General features: G+C 39.6%; 1 protein-coding gene across 5 annotated transcripts in view; it reads right to left on the reverse strand.

Annotated features, from left to right (window-relative positions):
• Window positions 1–9,379, reverse strand: part of MINDY2 (MINDY lysine 48 deubiquitinase 2) — a 116,669-nt gene extending 107,290 nt beyond the window's left edge. For all 5 annotated transcript variants that reach the window (XR_009518480.1, XR_009518479.1, XR_009518478.1 and 2 more), the window contains exon 1: window positions 7,598–9,379. Coding sequence is in view for 1 of the 5 variants with exons in the window: in XM_060005889.1 (XP_059861872.1) it covers window positions 7,598–8,443 (846 nt within the window). In the remaining 4 variants the exon portion in view is untranslated. The remainder of the gene's footprint in view (window positions 1–7,597) is intronic.
• Window positions 9,380–15,110: the final 5,731 nt, after the last annotated feature.

Raw genomic sequence — 15,110 nt, forward strand, 5'->3', positions numbered from 1 at the left:
ATGCAGGGGACACGGGTTCCAGCCCTGGTCTGGGAAGATCCCACATGCTGTGGAGCAACTAAACCCATGCGCCACAACTAAGCTTGCGCTCTAGAGCCAGCGAGTCACAACTACTGAAGCCAGTGTGCCTAGAGCCCATGCTCTGCAACAAGAGAAGCCACCACAATAAGAAGCCCGCGCACCAGAACTAGAGAAAGCCCACGTGCAGCAACGAAGACCCAAGGCAGCCAAAAATAAATAAATAAATAAATAAGTTTATAAAAATAAATAAATATAAATAAATACAACTTTTTTTTAAAAAGGCATATTTAGTTCAAATTTCACTGGACTTATATTTAAGCAGCTCAGCAAGCTTACCATGCTGAAAATATACCGAAAGAAAAAGTGACAGTGAAACATTTATATTAATTGCTTGAAAGACAGATGAGAATAAGATAAGACAAGAGAACAGTTAAAAGGCTACTAAAGTAGTCCAGAAGAGAGATGAAAGTGGCCTGAACTAGGGTAGTGGCAGGAGAGAGAAAACTTAACTACTGAAAATATCAAAGAAAATACTTAATAAACTTTGATGGTAAAGGCAAGCTCGTTCACCACAGAACTCAAGAAAGGCTCTGAAATTGGAAGTGTCAGATAATTGAGAGGACATGGGATAAAACACAGGGAGCTAAAAACAGAAGGAATCTGTACAAAGAACAGATCCCCAGGATTTGTTCTAAGGAATCGTGAAGTCTATTTCTGCTTCTCTGACTTTATCACTAGCTCTTCTTCCACCCTGGTTTGTCCCAGGCCTATTGTCCACCAGGCTTACTGTTACCTTGAATTTCAACTTTCCAACCAAATATCTGAAGTAAGAGCTCAGGTTCTGAAGTGGGTATAAACTTACCTTGGGTAAGTTATTTACATTTTATGCACCTCAATTTTCTATGTATGTAAAATAGGAACAATATCTACACAAGGATTTCCTGATGTGGTCGAGAAAATTAAAAGAGAAATTGCATAGGGGCTTCCCTGGTGGCGCAGTGGTTGAGAGTCCGCCTGCCGATGCAGGGGACATGGGTTCGTGCCCTGGTCCGGGAGGATCCCACATGCCGCGGAGCGGCTAAGCCCGTGAGCCATGGCTGCTGAACCTGCAAGTCCGGAGCCTGTGCTCCGCAATGGGAAAGGCCACAACGGTGAGAGGCCGGCGTACCACAAAAAAAAAAAAAAAGAGAAATTGCATATAATACATGTAGAATACTTAGCATAGTATCTGGACATAAAAATAATTGAGTACTTACTGTTATTATTCAAAGCCCTAGGATTACTGATACCACCTGTGCTCAAATGTCCTTCACCTGGGACTTAACAGCGACAACGATGGAAGGAGAATGGGAAGGTTTTCCACTGAAGGACTACTCATAGCAAAGGGAGAGGAGAAAATGAGGACATCACTAATAGGACAACTAACACAGGGAGTATTCATAATCTCATCTGCCCATATCCACTTTATCTCACAAACCCAGAGATATTACACCAATCCTAATTCTTAGGAGAGACTGGAAATGAAAGCCTCGGAAGTGTTGCTTGCACCTTTTGTGTAAACAAAACTCTACCACTGTGTGAAGTTTTTAATCTCTTCTTACAGGATCTATATTAAAAAACAAACAGGGTGGGCACAGGCTAAGATGGAATCTTCAGCTCACCATCTGTTTTTCCATTTTTATAAGTAATACACTTGGAAATCCTCAAGAGCTTTGTGCCTACTTTAGGAAAAGGGGAATATGAGAAAATTTGTGCAATTGCAATATTCCTATGAGTCAGGAAGTAAAAAAAGAAGGTAAAACCTAGTCAAAAGTAAGAAGAGGTATCTGTGAAAAGGTATGAGAAAAGAAAGTCATCAAGGAGGGAGGGAGAATTAGAGCAAAAGCTTTCTGGTAAGAAGCTCACCCTCTGCAGGTGATAATGAGACAGAGTATATGTCCGCTGGAACTTCACTGAATTTTCTGCTAATGGCCTTTTGCTCATTTTGCTCTTGGGTCACTCATCTTTTTCTTTCTAATTTATAAGGGCTCTCTGTAAATTAAGAAATTAGCCCTTAGACACATACAGTAATCTAGCAGATAATTCCCTTAGTTTGTAGTGTGTGTTTTGACTTGACTTAGTTCCTGGTGAAGTTTTTTGGGGGAAGGGGTATCTTTTTGTCCTTTTTCTTTTTTTTAACCTTAAGTTTTTTGTTTTTTACTGAATCAAATGTATCAATTTTTATTTTATATTGATAGTTTCTAGGTTTAATGTCTGGAACAACAAGCCTAAGGTAAACAAACTTGCTTAAGAATCCTGCTGTTCCTCCCTTGATGTGGAGTAGGAGATCGTCTCAGCACCTGCTAAGCAAAGAAAGAAGAGGAAGAATTTCCCACCCAAAGGATTAGGGAGGAGAGGGGATGTGCTTCCAGCATCTTAAATCAGAATAGTGCATTCAGTCTTCCACTAAAATGCTACATAATAATTAGATACATAATGATTAGATATTACAATGCTATATGTCTTCTATTATAATGTACAGTATAAGTTATATATATATATGTGTATATATATATATTTTTTTTTTTGAGTATGTGGGCCTTAGAACCTATATTCTTTCTATAAGAAAACAAAAGTGTGACAAAGCAGGGACTCCCTCTATTATTAAAGTAATACCTTCATAAACATAAAAATATTAAGGCAGAAGCTTTTAAAAATGTTTCATAATGCAAAATTTGAATCATATGGAAAAGCCAAAAAGTAACAGCATAATGAACTTCCAAGTACCCATCACTCTGCTTCAGTATTTATAACATAGGCCAATAACATCAGAAAGTAAATTTTATATTTTATATATCTTCTGACTTGATTTTTATAAACACAACTGATTAATTGGGCCACAGCCCTCAAATAAAAAATGGCATTATTTTATGAAAGATTAAAGAAAAACTATTAAAAAAACACCAAAAAAAAGTCTAAAATAAAGAAGCAAAATGAAAATGTATTCTAAGACTTCAATTTGGGTCAATTTACCTGGTGTCGGCTAAAGAGAATTAGAAATTTGAGCTTGAATTAAATTTAATGAACAGATTTCCTTCTTTCTTGATTTGTTGGATTATCACAGCTCAACTATTTTACAGATGAGTGATGATCACCTACTTTCCATCAGTCCTAAACCAATACTTTTCATTAAAACTCCAACATTTCCAACTCAGTACTTACCATGTTTGATCATTTTAACTGTCATCTCTCACCCAGAATCATCATGGCACTTACTTCCTTTGAATCACTCAAATCTTCCTAATGTATTCAGTTTATTGATTTTTTTGTTTTTTTAGTTCCTCAACCAGGGACCGAACCCGTGCCCCCTGCAGTGGAAGCGCAGAGCCTTAACCACTGGACTGCTAGGAAATTCCTTACTGATTTTTCTCATTACTTCATTCTCCCCCAAAAAAGATGATCAACTGTTTTACTTTCAATTCTTAATTCCATTGACTCTCCATGAATCAACCCTTGAAAAGCCCAATACATGATAATCCTAACCAGACATTCTTCCTGCTCCTATTTCCAGAGATGAGAGAACTATTTCGGGGGGGGTGGAAGCAAAATTGACATACTAGAAGTTTTAAAAGAATACCCCAATTTATCCATGGCCACTGAGTACTTTCTGCTTATGCCTCAAATTCCTAGGCATAATCTTCAATGAGATGAGAACTTCTTTAAAACACAACATAATTTTCTCACAAAATTCACCCTTCGATGCTTTACAACTTCTCTCCTTAATTACTGGCAAGTTCAATAGCTATTACTGATGAGATCATCTGTTATTCTGCCAAAATGGAGAATGAGTCCTCAATTTTCATGTCTCTCTATCTTAACATGACCTTGTCTTTGTATCTTCCTTCCATTACTTCAGAAAAAAAGATTGTTGTTGTTTTCCTCTGAAGAGAATTTTACCACCTATTCTGAGGACTCCATGTTATCCTGACTTTTTAGCGACCTTGTTCTCATATCTGTCCTTTTTGGCAAAATCTTTCCTACTCCACCAGTTCCTTGATGCTGCTGCATTTAACAATGATAACTGACCTTTTTTTTTTTTTTTAAATTAGAGTCTCTCTCCCACACTACTATCATGACTTTGTCCTATCTCTAGTTCTCATTTACATCTCAAACTGTGCCTATACTGATTTCTTTTACACTCTCTCATCTTTACTGCTTAGCATTCCCTTCTCCCCAGCAACTTTATTCCTCTGTTTTCCTCTTTATTCCTCTGTTTTCTCTATGTCTACTGGAGAACTGGATGGAAGAGGGAGCGAGAAAATAGAGGGAGGATGTTTATAATGGCAATTTGCAGTTCCTCACATATACTGGGATGACAAATAGTTGAGAACTATTCACCACTCTCTTTGGAGAATTCATGTATTCTCACTGATACCATACTTATATCTATGCAATAATTCTCCAGTTCAATTTTTCTCATAATTTTTACGTCTTTCCTGAGGCCCATTCTATGTTTCTGGAGGCATAATGAACATTTATATTTTTATGTCCCACTAACAGACAATTCCAACCTGACACAGCCAAACTCTGACATCAACTTTCCCATCTAAAACACATTCTCTACCTTTTGAATGATCCAACCAATCCTTATTACCCAATTAGAAAAAGTGTCACATCCTTCATTTCCTATATCCAGATAGCAATCAATTCATCATTTAGGCTGTGACATTATCCTCAACAGAGAGAAGGGGCAGAGAATTTCCCATCCAAAAGAGCTATCCTCATCAATTCTTCCTGCTACACTCACTACAATCTCACCTCCAGTCAAATCTCAAATGAAAAGACCCCTTTCTTTATGTCATTCCTCTATCCAGTAATTTATAGTAGCTTCCTATTATCAGCTGTATATAAAGTCTAAACATGTCTAATGATGGGTCCTCTGAAATCTGACAACTACCTTCATACCCTATTTACTATTTTTCTCTACTACGGCATTTCTCAAACTTTTTGGTCTCAAGACCCTCTTCAGTCCTAAAAATTATTTAGGATCACAAAGAGCTCTTGTTTAAGTGGATTATATCTATCAAGATTTACCATACTAGAAATAAAAATTGAGAAAAATTTTAAACACAAGAATGCACGAGCACAGATTCTGTTAACTGTCAGAGCAATTATGTCATCACACATCATACAGCCTGAAAAACTCTACTGACACTGAGAGAATGAGAGCGAAAAAGGCAAAAAAAAACTGAGTACTATTATGAACAGTACTGACCTCAGAAGCCCTGGCTCACTTTGAGAACACTGCTCTATCCAAACTTGCTTCTCTTAATCGGATCTCCCCATCAATCACTGATGATTACTGATGAGTAGTTTTTGTGTGCATCAATAGCCTTGAGGCAGAAAAAAGGCTAAGAGCCAAAGATTTATAAAACAATCTCGAAGTACCTTAGCATGCCTGCTCATTCAGAGTCTAACCCACCTATCAATTTTATTTCCTGCTACTGCCATTTCCTTCTCCTCCTCCACTGCACTCCAAGCAAGGTTGGAGTCTCCAAATAGAAAATACCTTTTTCTGCTTCAGCATCTTTGAACACACTATTCCCTCTGCCTCGAAGGAACTTCTCTTACTCATCCATCAGACCCAGTACACAGGTTACCTCTTCTGTGAACCTTTCCCTTGACATGTTCCACTCCCAATTACACTTTTCTCTGTAATTCCATAGCATATTTAGAACTTCTACATTGCAATGTGGTTATTGTTTATATGTCTGTCTCCCCATTACCAATGAGCTACATGAGGGCACACGTGCATCTTACTCATCTCTGTATTTCTAGTACCTCACATATAGTGGGAACGCAAATGTATGCTGTCTTTCAAAGACCAATTCAATGCTCATCTATCCCCAAATATTTGAGACCATGGTACTTGCTCTTTCCTCTGAACTTCTGCAGTACTATGTAGAAACTAGGAAGTGAGAAAAGCCTAAAGGAAACTGTTACTCCTTCTGACAGAAAGGCTGGGGACTTTGGCTCATAGGATGAAATTTAACTCCCTAGTCTGACATTCAAGGGCTTTCATCAAGGGGCTCTTCACCTTTTCAATCTTATTTTCTATTATCCTGCAATATGAACTTACCACTCCTGTCATCCAAAACATACACACACACACACACACACACACACACACACACATTATCCATTTTATTTTCATCCCTTTTATTTATACCCTTCCCTCTCCCAGGAATTCCATTTTCCTGTTATTTTAAATCCTACTTTTCCTTAAAAGCTTCCTTCAAGATCTAAAAATTCCATGAAGCTCTCTGGGACTATGCCAGACCAAAGGAAAACTTCCCCTTTGGGGATGTCTAATGCATTTCAATCTGCTTCCTATAACCTAGCATTTATAGTGTATTGTCTTGCATTGTTCTTTAGTAATTTCAAGTAAGTCGATGCTGCAACTCCAAATAGCTCAACAGCTCTTCAAGAGCAGGCAGTTTTCACTCAACACATTTGAGTGCCATTATGTACTAGATACTGGTAAGATATAATCTTATTTCTTTTGCATTAGCCCTTGCTAGAAAGGAAGATGAAGGGACTTAATAAACACTATTTCCTTTACTTGATTTTCTTCCTAACTAGCCACAATAATCCAGATTATTTTTTTCTAGGGAACATTTTATCTATAGATACAATTCTCAATTTAAAAGTAAAATATGTACTCTAAGATGCATGTTCTCAGCACTCTAAAACTGCAAGCTTAAATAAGACACTTCATTTACAGGTCCCCAATATATTGAGTCCTCAATATACTTCCTTTTGAAGGGCCCTTCCCTCTTTTGCTCCTTTAACTTGAATATATCTTTTCTTATTTTAGTTGTTATAATTTTAGCTCCCTTAACACATTCTGATGTGTGGTTACTGGTAATAATGCCAGACTCTTTAAGTAGAGTCAAAAAAATGAGGCAAGTAAAAATCATGCATAAAATAAAAACAATCTTTGAAAACCAATAAGTTATGGTAATTAGGTCTCAGGCCACTGCTTTTCCTTAAATGGAATTTGTCTAAGGGGCCACATCTTCCCCAGCACCATGTCCTTAAGTATCCACACCCAAATGGAGCAAGCAGGAGTTGGAAAATAGACTAAACGTAACCATCAAACTTGCTCCCTGATATCACGGATTGATGGTAACTTCTGAAGACGACCTTCCCCATTTCTTCACTCTTTTGCATATGTGATAAAGTCAGTAAGAAGGAATAACACAGAAAAATATAGGTTAAAAAAAATAAATCAAAGGGTTTAGGATGCTCCTAGTCCCGGCTGTTTCCAAGTATATCAGCCATAGCTGAATGCTGAACGTTCATCACTAAACACTGCGAGAGAGACCTGAGGTTGCCGGCAATTCTTTCTGACATACATATGAGAACACTCTTCCAACAAGAGAGTCTCAGAACGAGTTTCATGTAAGAAGAAAAAGGGACGGATTGATGAATGAGGGAAAAAAAGGAAGAAGCCATCAGCTGACAGGCAGCAGCTCCCTCGCCCCGTGTTCCCCCTCCCCGAAAGCTGTAAGAAATAGAAAGCTGCGGAGTGTACCTTCCAGGCCAGAAGCAAAACATTGAGGATGGCCAGTAAAGGGCAGGGGCCATTCTCATTCTGCGTGATGATGGGTGTGTTCTCTTCCTTCCACTGGATCCACTTGATATGATAAACAGATTGTCCCGGGAAGCGTTCCTTGGAGGCCGCCAGCACCTGGGCTGCCTCCCCCCCCTCCTCCTCCTCCTCTCGGCACAGAGGCACAGCCCGGGGCAACACCGCCGCTCCCTCCTCCTCCTCGGGGACCCTGTTCTCAGCTCCTTCCTCACTATTGAACTCGGAGCTACTCGGGAAAGAATGCAGGTTAGAGAACGACTCCAGGGAGTCCAGGCTCGGCGATTCCCCGGGAGGGCTCGGGTCGCTGCAACTGCTGCTGAGGCCGCCGCCGCTGCTGGGTTCCTCGGAGCCCGCGGCCGCCGACTCTGCCCGGCAGGTGCCGGCGGGATCCGCGAGGGCGCCCGCCTCTCCGGCCGGAACCAACTCATGGTCGGCTCCGGCCTCAGCTGCCTCCGGGGAGGCGGTCACCTTGTGCTGCCCTGTCAGAGGCGCCTTCTGGGCAGCAGGACTCTCCAAATCGCTCCCCTTCAAGTCCAAGTCCGGGAGGGAGCTGCAGGGTACGAGAACCCGAGGCGAGCCGGCGGGAGAAGCCGAGTCCGAGAGGCTCCTCCCGGCGGCTGCCGCCCCCTGCCCCTTCCCGCCGCTGCTCTCCGCCGCCCATACTCCAGGACCATCCCCAGCGGCGAGCCTGGTCTCCTGTCGCCCTTCCTGCGGAGAACCTGTCCCTGGCGCCGGCCCGGCGGCCACTCCGTGTTCTAGCGGCTGCAGGCTCTCAGGGCCGCTCTCCATACCCAGCCGCCCGCCCCTCGCTCTAAAGAGACCGCGGCGGGTTCTCCTCAGACAGCGCCTCAGACGCCATGACAGCGGCACTGGCAGCTACAGCGCCCTTGCGCGGCCTGGGCCAGGCACGTCACGGAGGAGGGCACCGGGAGCGAGCGCGCGCGCCGCCGCGCTGTCCGTGGGCCCGGGGCATTCCTGCGCGCCGCTGAGGGAGGGCGAAACTGGCTGCGGCCGCCTATGCGGCCCCTCCCCTCCCGCGCGCCCGCGCTCTCTTGCGCGGGGCGTGGAGGGCGAGGCTAGGAGGGTGTGGCCAGGAGGAAAACAGCCTCTTATTTTGTGGCCGGAAGTTGGACTTCGGAGCTGCTCGACCGCGCGCGGCTTCTTTAAAGGCCAGCTGGGAGGCGGTCAGCTAGATGTGACCCTTCAGAACTGGGTCGTGTGTGGTTCAACCTTGGACTGAGGGATGGGGAGGTGGCAGTGGTTGTAGTATTTGGAAAAGAGCTCATCCCTGAAGAGCTCCGGAGATTTGTTTACCCAGCTTGTAATATGGAAAATGGAAGGAATTTCATACGAGATATAGATTTTAAAGACTGAGATCCACTCGAGGTGTTTGGATTACTGCACTGCACAATTTCCAGTCTCCCTCGGTTTTGGCTGAGAAACACCGTGCTCCTCACCAGCTACTGGTGAAAACGTTCGCCCTACATGAGGCATCAGTGCGGTTGTGGATATTGGCCTGCGCGGCAAAAAAAAGTGGGTAATTTGGGCCAATCATAATAAATTAGCTTGTGCTTGCATTAGCCAAGTCTTTGCTGTTTTGTTGACTTGGCCTCATTTTGCATGGAGTCGGATGTGCCTGTTCCTGAAAAAGTGACTTTTCTATTGAGAATCTACTCCTCTTAAGGCCATTCAGTTTTAAGAGAGGGCAGACAGAGTAGGCTGGAAGTTTTGTTGGTGACAAAAGGGGATTTGGGTGCTAGTCTAACCCACTGCGATCTGTTCCCGACAAGGACTTTTTTTTTTTTTTTCTTTCCATATTTTCTAGGTTCTGGGGATCCAAAACTTGACAAGATGGGTCTTCCTTCGTAGTCAGATATATAAATTCGTGATACCTAATAGAATGTGGTCTTTTTGTATCTCTTTTGATTAGGGAAGATAGACGAAATTAGTAAGCAGTGTTGCATTCACTCATTTAACATATTTCAATACCCATTATATTGCTGGATACTATGTTTGGCACTGGGGATGCCATGGTGAGTAAGAGGAAGGGCTCATATCTTCTTGCGGTTTACTGTCTAGAGGTTTTTTCTTATTGCTACATTTTAAATATTTGCTTGGGCAGTACAATTTCCTGACAATGTAGGGAAAAGGTGCAACACTGTAAAAAGGTGGAATGCCTTTCCTTCCACCTTTTTACAGTGACACAATGTTATGATATTTAGCCAACTCTTGGCAAGGAGGAAAATTAGAAGAGATAATAGAAAGCTTGTTCAAAATATTGAGTTTAGGTCTCCATGTCAATCTGTAAACAATAAATACTATTGTTCCAATTAGAATTTTTCCCTGAAAAATAATTGCAAATGTTAACAGATTTAGATATATGTTGCTAGATTAAGCACTTTACAGTATTTAAGATCATTAAGTACAAGTGAGAATATTATAGATTTCAGGAAATTCAGAACTTAGCAAGGTGCCTTGACTATAAAAAAGAAATTTGTAAAGGTGTATTACATGAAAAAAAATTGAATGACTGAATCATTTATAGGCCAGAAACCATAGAAGAGCTAAAAATCATGAAACAAGCATCTCAAATAATGACCTTTCACCATTTTTCAAAGATGCTACTTAGATAAGCCTTCTTGCTCTGGTAGTTTTTATTAGTATATGTTTCAAATGTTCACATGCATAATTTAATACCTTATTTATAACAAAGAAACAGAACCAGTTTTTCTTTTCATATGTTGTCAGCAATTATGTAAGTCAAGATGACCAAATATATGTATTTAAGTTTGTGAAAATGAACATAGTATTTTTCTAAGGGAGGTGGGGAGTGGCATTTAGGGACAAATGTCAGAAGATAATAAACTAGAAAATGTTTCATTCTTTTTTGCTTATTTGCATCTTTAGTTAATTGTGAGATAAAATATACCATTTTAAAATAAGCTGGTTACTATCCAAAATTCTTAAATTATTTGTCAGAGTTACAGATGTAATAGTGTTAAAAGTTAAAAGAGTTACAGATGTAATAGTGTTAAAAGTCAAATAGTTTATGTACAAACAAAGCAGTTCTCTGCTCTATGCCTCCAACAATGAAGCAGTCCCATTCAACTCCTAGATATTTTTAGCTCCTTATCTCCATATTTCTGAGTAACATGATTCCACTCTGATTTCTTTGTTTAAAAATTGTAGATATTGTTTATTGATTTATTCCCATGAAAGATGGGGATTTGGTTCTTTTCTCTCACACCATTCTTCCTTCTCTTGCTCCAACCTCCCAATTATTTCAAATTTTTGATCAAAGTACTCAAAATTTAAAGCCCTAGAGTTATATATATGTTATTCACCACTAAATCAGGTATTTTACTGCGACTGTGATTACTTTTTTTGTTAAAGTTTTGTTTTCCCTGGAATTAACAATTGCCTCATTATTTTGTTTGTTTGCTTTACTCTTCACCTACCACTAACTCAGGCAGACTTACCAGTAAGGTCAACCATATCAAGTTACTTCTCACACCCATTTTAATCTTGGGTACATCTCTCCTGGAACACTCCTCTTGCTCTGATCTGGACTTGTTTTATAGGCCTGCTGCACAGCTGTCATCCTGGGATTTCTTTTTACTGTTGTTTTAGGAATTCCTTCTTCCTCTCTTACATGTTGATTACTTTCTGTCTTGGATCTCCTGTCTCCCTGTTTCCTTGATTTGGTGAAACATATTCTCAGCTTCCTGAGGAAGAGTGCATAGGAAGCCCATTTTTGTAGGTCATGTTTGTTTGAAAATAGCTAGACCTTTACTCTACCTTTACATTTTATAGTTTGGCTGGATATACATCTCAACATTGGATACTTTTTCTTCATTTTAGTCATTGATCAACTGTCTTCTAGCTTCTAGGTGATTGTAGAGTAGTCTGATACTATTGGACTCTGGATTCTTTGTATATAACCTATTTCTTTGACATTTATTTGATCTTCTCTTTCTTCTTGGTGTTCTGACATTTCAGTATTTGATATACCTTTGGGTGGGTCTTGCTTTATTCATTGGGCTGGGTATTTGGTGATCACATTCAATGTAGAAACATGTCCTTCGGTTCTGGGAAATCTCTTTTTTCATTTCTTTTATTAATCTTATCTTTTCTCTAATTTTATTTATCTTTTCTTTCTAAGAGATTTCCTCAAATTTGTCTTTCAGTTATTTTAAATGCATTGTTTATTGACACTATTGTATATTAAATTTACAAGAGTTCTTTCTAGTTCCTTTATATTGTTTGATGGCATCCTGACCTTTCATCTCAGAATATTGAACATAATTTTTTATATATCCTTTATATTTTTCAAAGAATATCTGAACCATGTGCTATAAAATAGTATTACTTAGTCAGTATGGAGTTACAGTGCCAGAGTATGAGATGTGGGGGATACAAGTGTAAAACATTGGTTTTATTCTTTGGGAGAGCAAAATCTGCTTTGGGAAGTAAGACATTCACATGAATTGGTCATTGAGAATACAAGTTAATTAATAATTAATACTAAAGGAGTAGTACAAGCAGTAACTTAAAAAGATTCAGATGAGAAAAGATCTTTAGTGTGAGGTAATTAAAAAGGAATTAAGCTATACTCCCCTAATTAAAATCACAGATTGATTATTACCTCAGGCTTAAGAAATCCAAAAAAAACTCTAACTCTCAAAATGATAATTCTTTTAAAATTCTATTTTTCATAGTTGGATCATAGCTTTTCTAGCTACCATGACAGAAAAATTGATGCTATATTTGACTTTTACCCTAATTTATTTACTATTATCTCATCTATCAAGTCTTGCTGATATTGTACACCTCTTTACTATTTCATTCATCTATAGCCACTTCATAGCTGAGTCCTTACCACCTTCCTAGTAGAGTGTAATAGCATTCTAGTTATTCCCCAGCCTATGGTTTTGTGTTCCTCATTTTATCCTGCATAAACCTATTAGAGCTATGGTTCAAATATCTTGCTTTTATTTTTTGATGGTTCTCCTAAAACTGTGATGGTTCTTTATTGTTAGCTGAATCAAAATTGGCTCTGAGCAGATTATTGCACAGGTACAGGGCATATATACCTTTACTCCTCTTCTCTTAGCTTTCTACCCAAGAGAGAGTGATAAAATTCTGAGTTAAAATCAAGGGTTTCACACATGAAAGACTGCTCAACATCACTAATCATTAGAGAAATTCAGATCAAAACTACAGTGAGGTATCACCTCATACCAGTCAGAATGGCCATAAGCAAAAAATCTACAAACAATAAATGCTGGAGAGGGTGTAGAGAAAAGGGAACCCTCTTGCACTGTTGGTGGGAATGTAAATTGATACAGCCACTATGGAGAACAGTATGGAGGTTCCTTAAAAAACTAGAAATAGCACTACCATATGACGCAGCAATCCCACTACTGGGCATATACCCTGAGAAAACCATAATTCAAAAAGAGTCATGTACCACAATGGTCATGGCAGCTCTATTTACAATAGCCAGGACATGGCAGCAACCTAAGTGTCCATTGACAGATGAATGGGTAAAGAAGATGTGGCATATATATACAATGGAATATTACTCAGCTGTAAAAAGAAATGAAATTGAGTTATCTGTAGTGAGGTGGAAGGACCTAGAGTCTGTCATACAGAGTGAAGTAAGTCAGAAAGAGAAAAACAAATACGGTATGTTAACACATATATATGGAATCTAAACAAAAAATGGATATGAAGAACCTAGGGGCAGGATAGGAATAAAGACGCAGACGTAGAAAATGGACTTGAGGGCACAGGGGGAGAAGGGGAAGCTGGGATGAAGTGAGAGAGTGGCATGGACATATATACACTACCAAATGTAAAATAGATAGCTAGTGGGAAGCTGCTGCATAGCACAGGGAGATCAGCTTGGTGCTTTGTGACCACCTAGAATGGTGGGATAGGGAGGGTGGGAGGGAGATGCAAGAGGGAGGAGATATGGGGATATATGTATACATATAGCTGATTCACTTTGTTATAAAGCAGAAACTAACACACAATTGTAAAGCGATTATACTCAAAGATGTTAAAAAATAAATAAGATTAAAAAAAAAAAATCAAGGTTTCCATGTAACTCAAATTGCCCTGGCTCTGGCCCTCAACTGACTATGCAGAAACTCCAGCCTCCTGTAAAGTACATCCCCTATTTAATTATTTCTGAGAGCCCCCATGAGGAGTCTCACACCTGTTCAGAAACAAATTCAATCCTATGATATTCTACCAGGTGCTGCTTCTACTACATGCTGTTTCACCAGATGCTAGTCTGTTCTGGTGGTGTTAAAGATGTGTGATGGTGACTGGAGGGAAATGACCTTCTTTTCCCTTTTATTGTAGCTCTAAAATGCTACAGTATTAATAAAACAGTTTTCTCAATTTTACTTATGTAGTCTTTTTTAAAAGTAGGACCTAAATATGGGTCCAGATGGGTTTCACCAGGAATGAATTAAAGGAATATGGTCCATCACCTTCAACTCAGAATCCTTGCTCCCCTGGTATTATACCAGCTATTAAGGTTTGTTTCTGTTTTTGTTTTTTTTAATTCCCCACACTCCAGCTCTTTCTCACTGTACCATCCCAACCCAGTTCCCTTCCCTAGAGCCTCCTTGCTCCTCCATGATCAGGGCTCTTCTGCCTTGTGAGAAAGAGGCTCTGGAAGTGGCTCTGCTCATCTGGTTCACGTTTTCTCATTGAATCAAGTACATCTCATGCCTTAGGACTTCTCTCCTCAAACAAATTTCTCCCCTGTCAACCTACCAATTTACCAGATTTCTCTCAACTCTAGTATGAGTGCCTTCAAAATGTGGTTTTGGAATTAGCAGTATCAACATCACCTAGGTTCTTGTTAAAAATGTAAATTCTCTAGTCCCACCGAGATTACAGAATCAGGAACTGTGGGTGTAAAGCCCAGCAACAAGAGGTCTGTGTTTTAACAAGACCTCTAGGTGATTCAGATACACGATAAAGTTTGAGAATTACTATTCTAGCATTAAGCGAAGCCTGTCCTCCTCATTCCTACTGCCAATAAATAAACCTTAGCAAGAGAAAAAGGTTTCTAAATTCATCTTCTATAGCCAGTGTTATTTTTCATTACTCTCCCAGAACGCCATACTGCTCCAAAGTTAGTCTTTTGGCCATTTTTCTATACACTCTCCCTTGAGATATGTATATAATCCTGATCTCAAAATGCTTTTCTGTTCTTGGCCTTCCCATATTTTTCCATATTAGTATCAGTCTCTATCACCCAGGCTTAAAATATTCAAGTAGTTTTGTTTTAGTTTCCTCATGGTCAACAAGTCCTATTTTTTAATATAAAATGCTTAATGTAAAGAGATAATTAATTTTGTTTTTTTAGTAGAAAACCAAAACATATTCATTTTAGAAAAATTAGAAAACAAGATAAGCAAAAAGAGGAAAATAA

This window comes from Delphinus delphis, chromosome 2, assembly GCF_949987515.2.
Source record: "Delphinus delphis chromosome 2, mDelDel1.2, whole genome shotgun sequence".
Classification (NCBI taxonomy): Eukaryota; Metazoa; Chordata; class Mammalia; order Artiodactyla; family Delphinidae; genus Delphinus; species Delphinus delphis.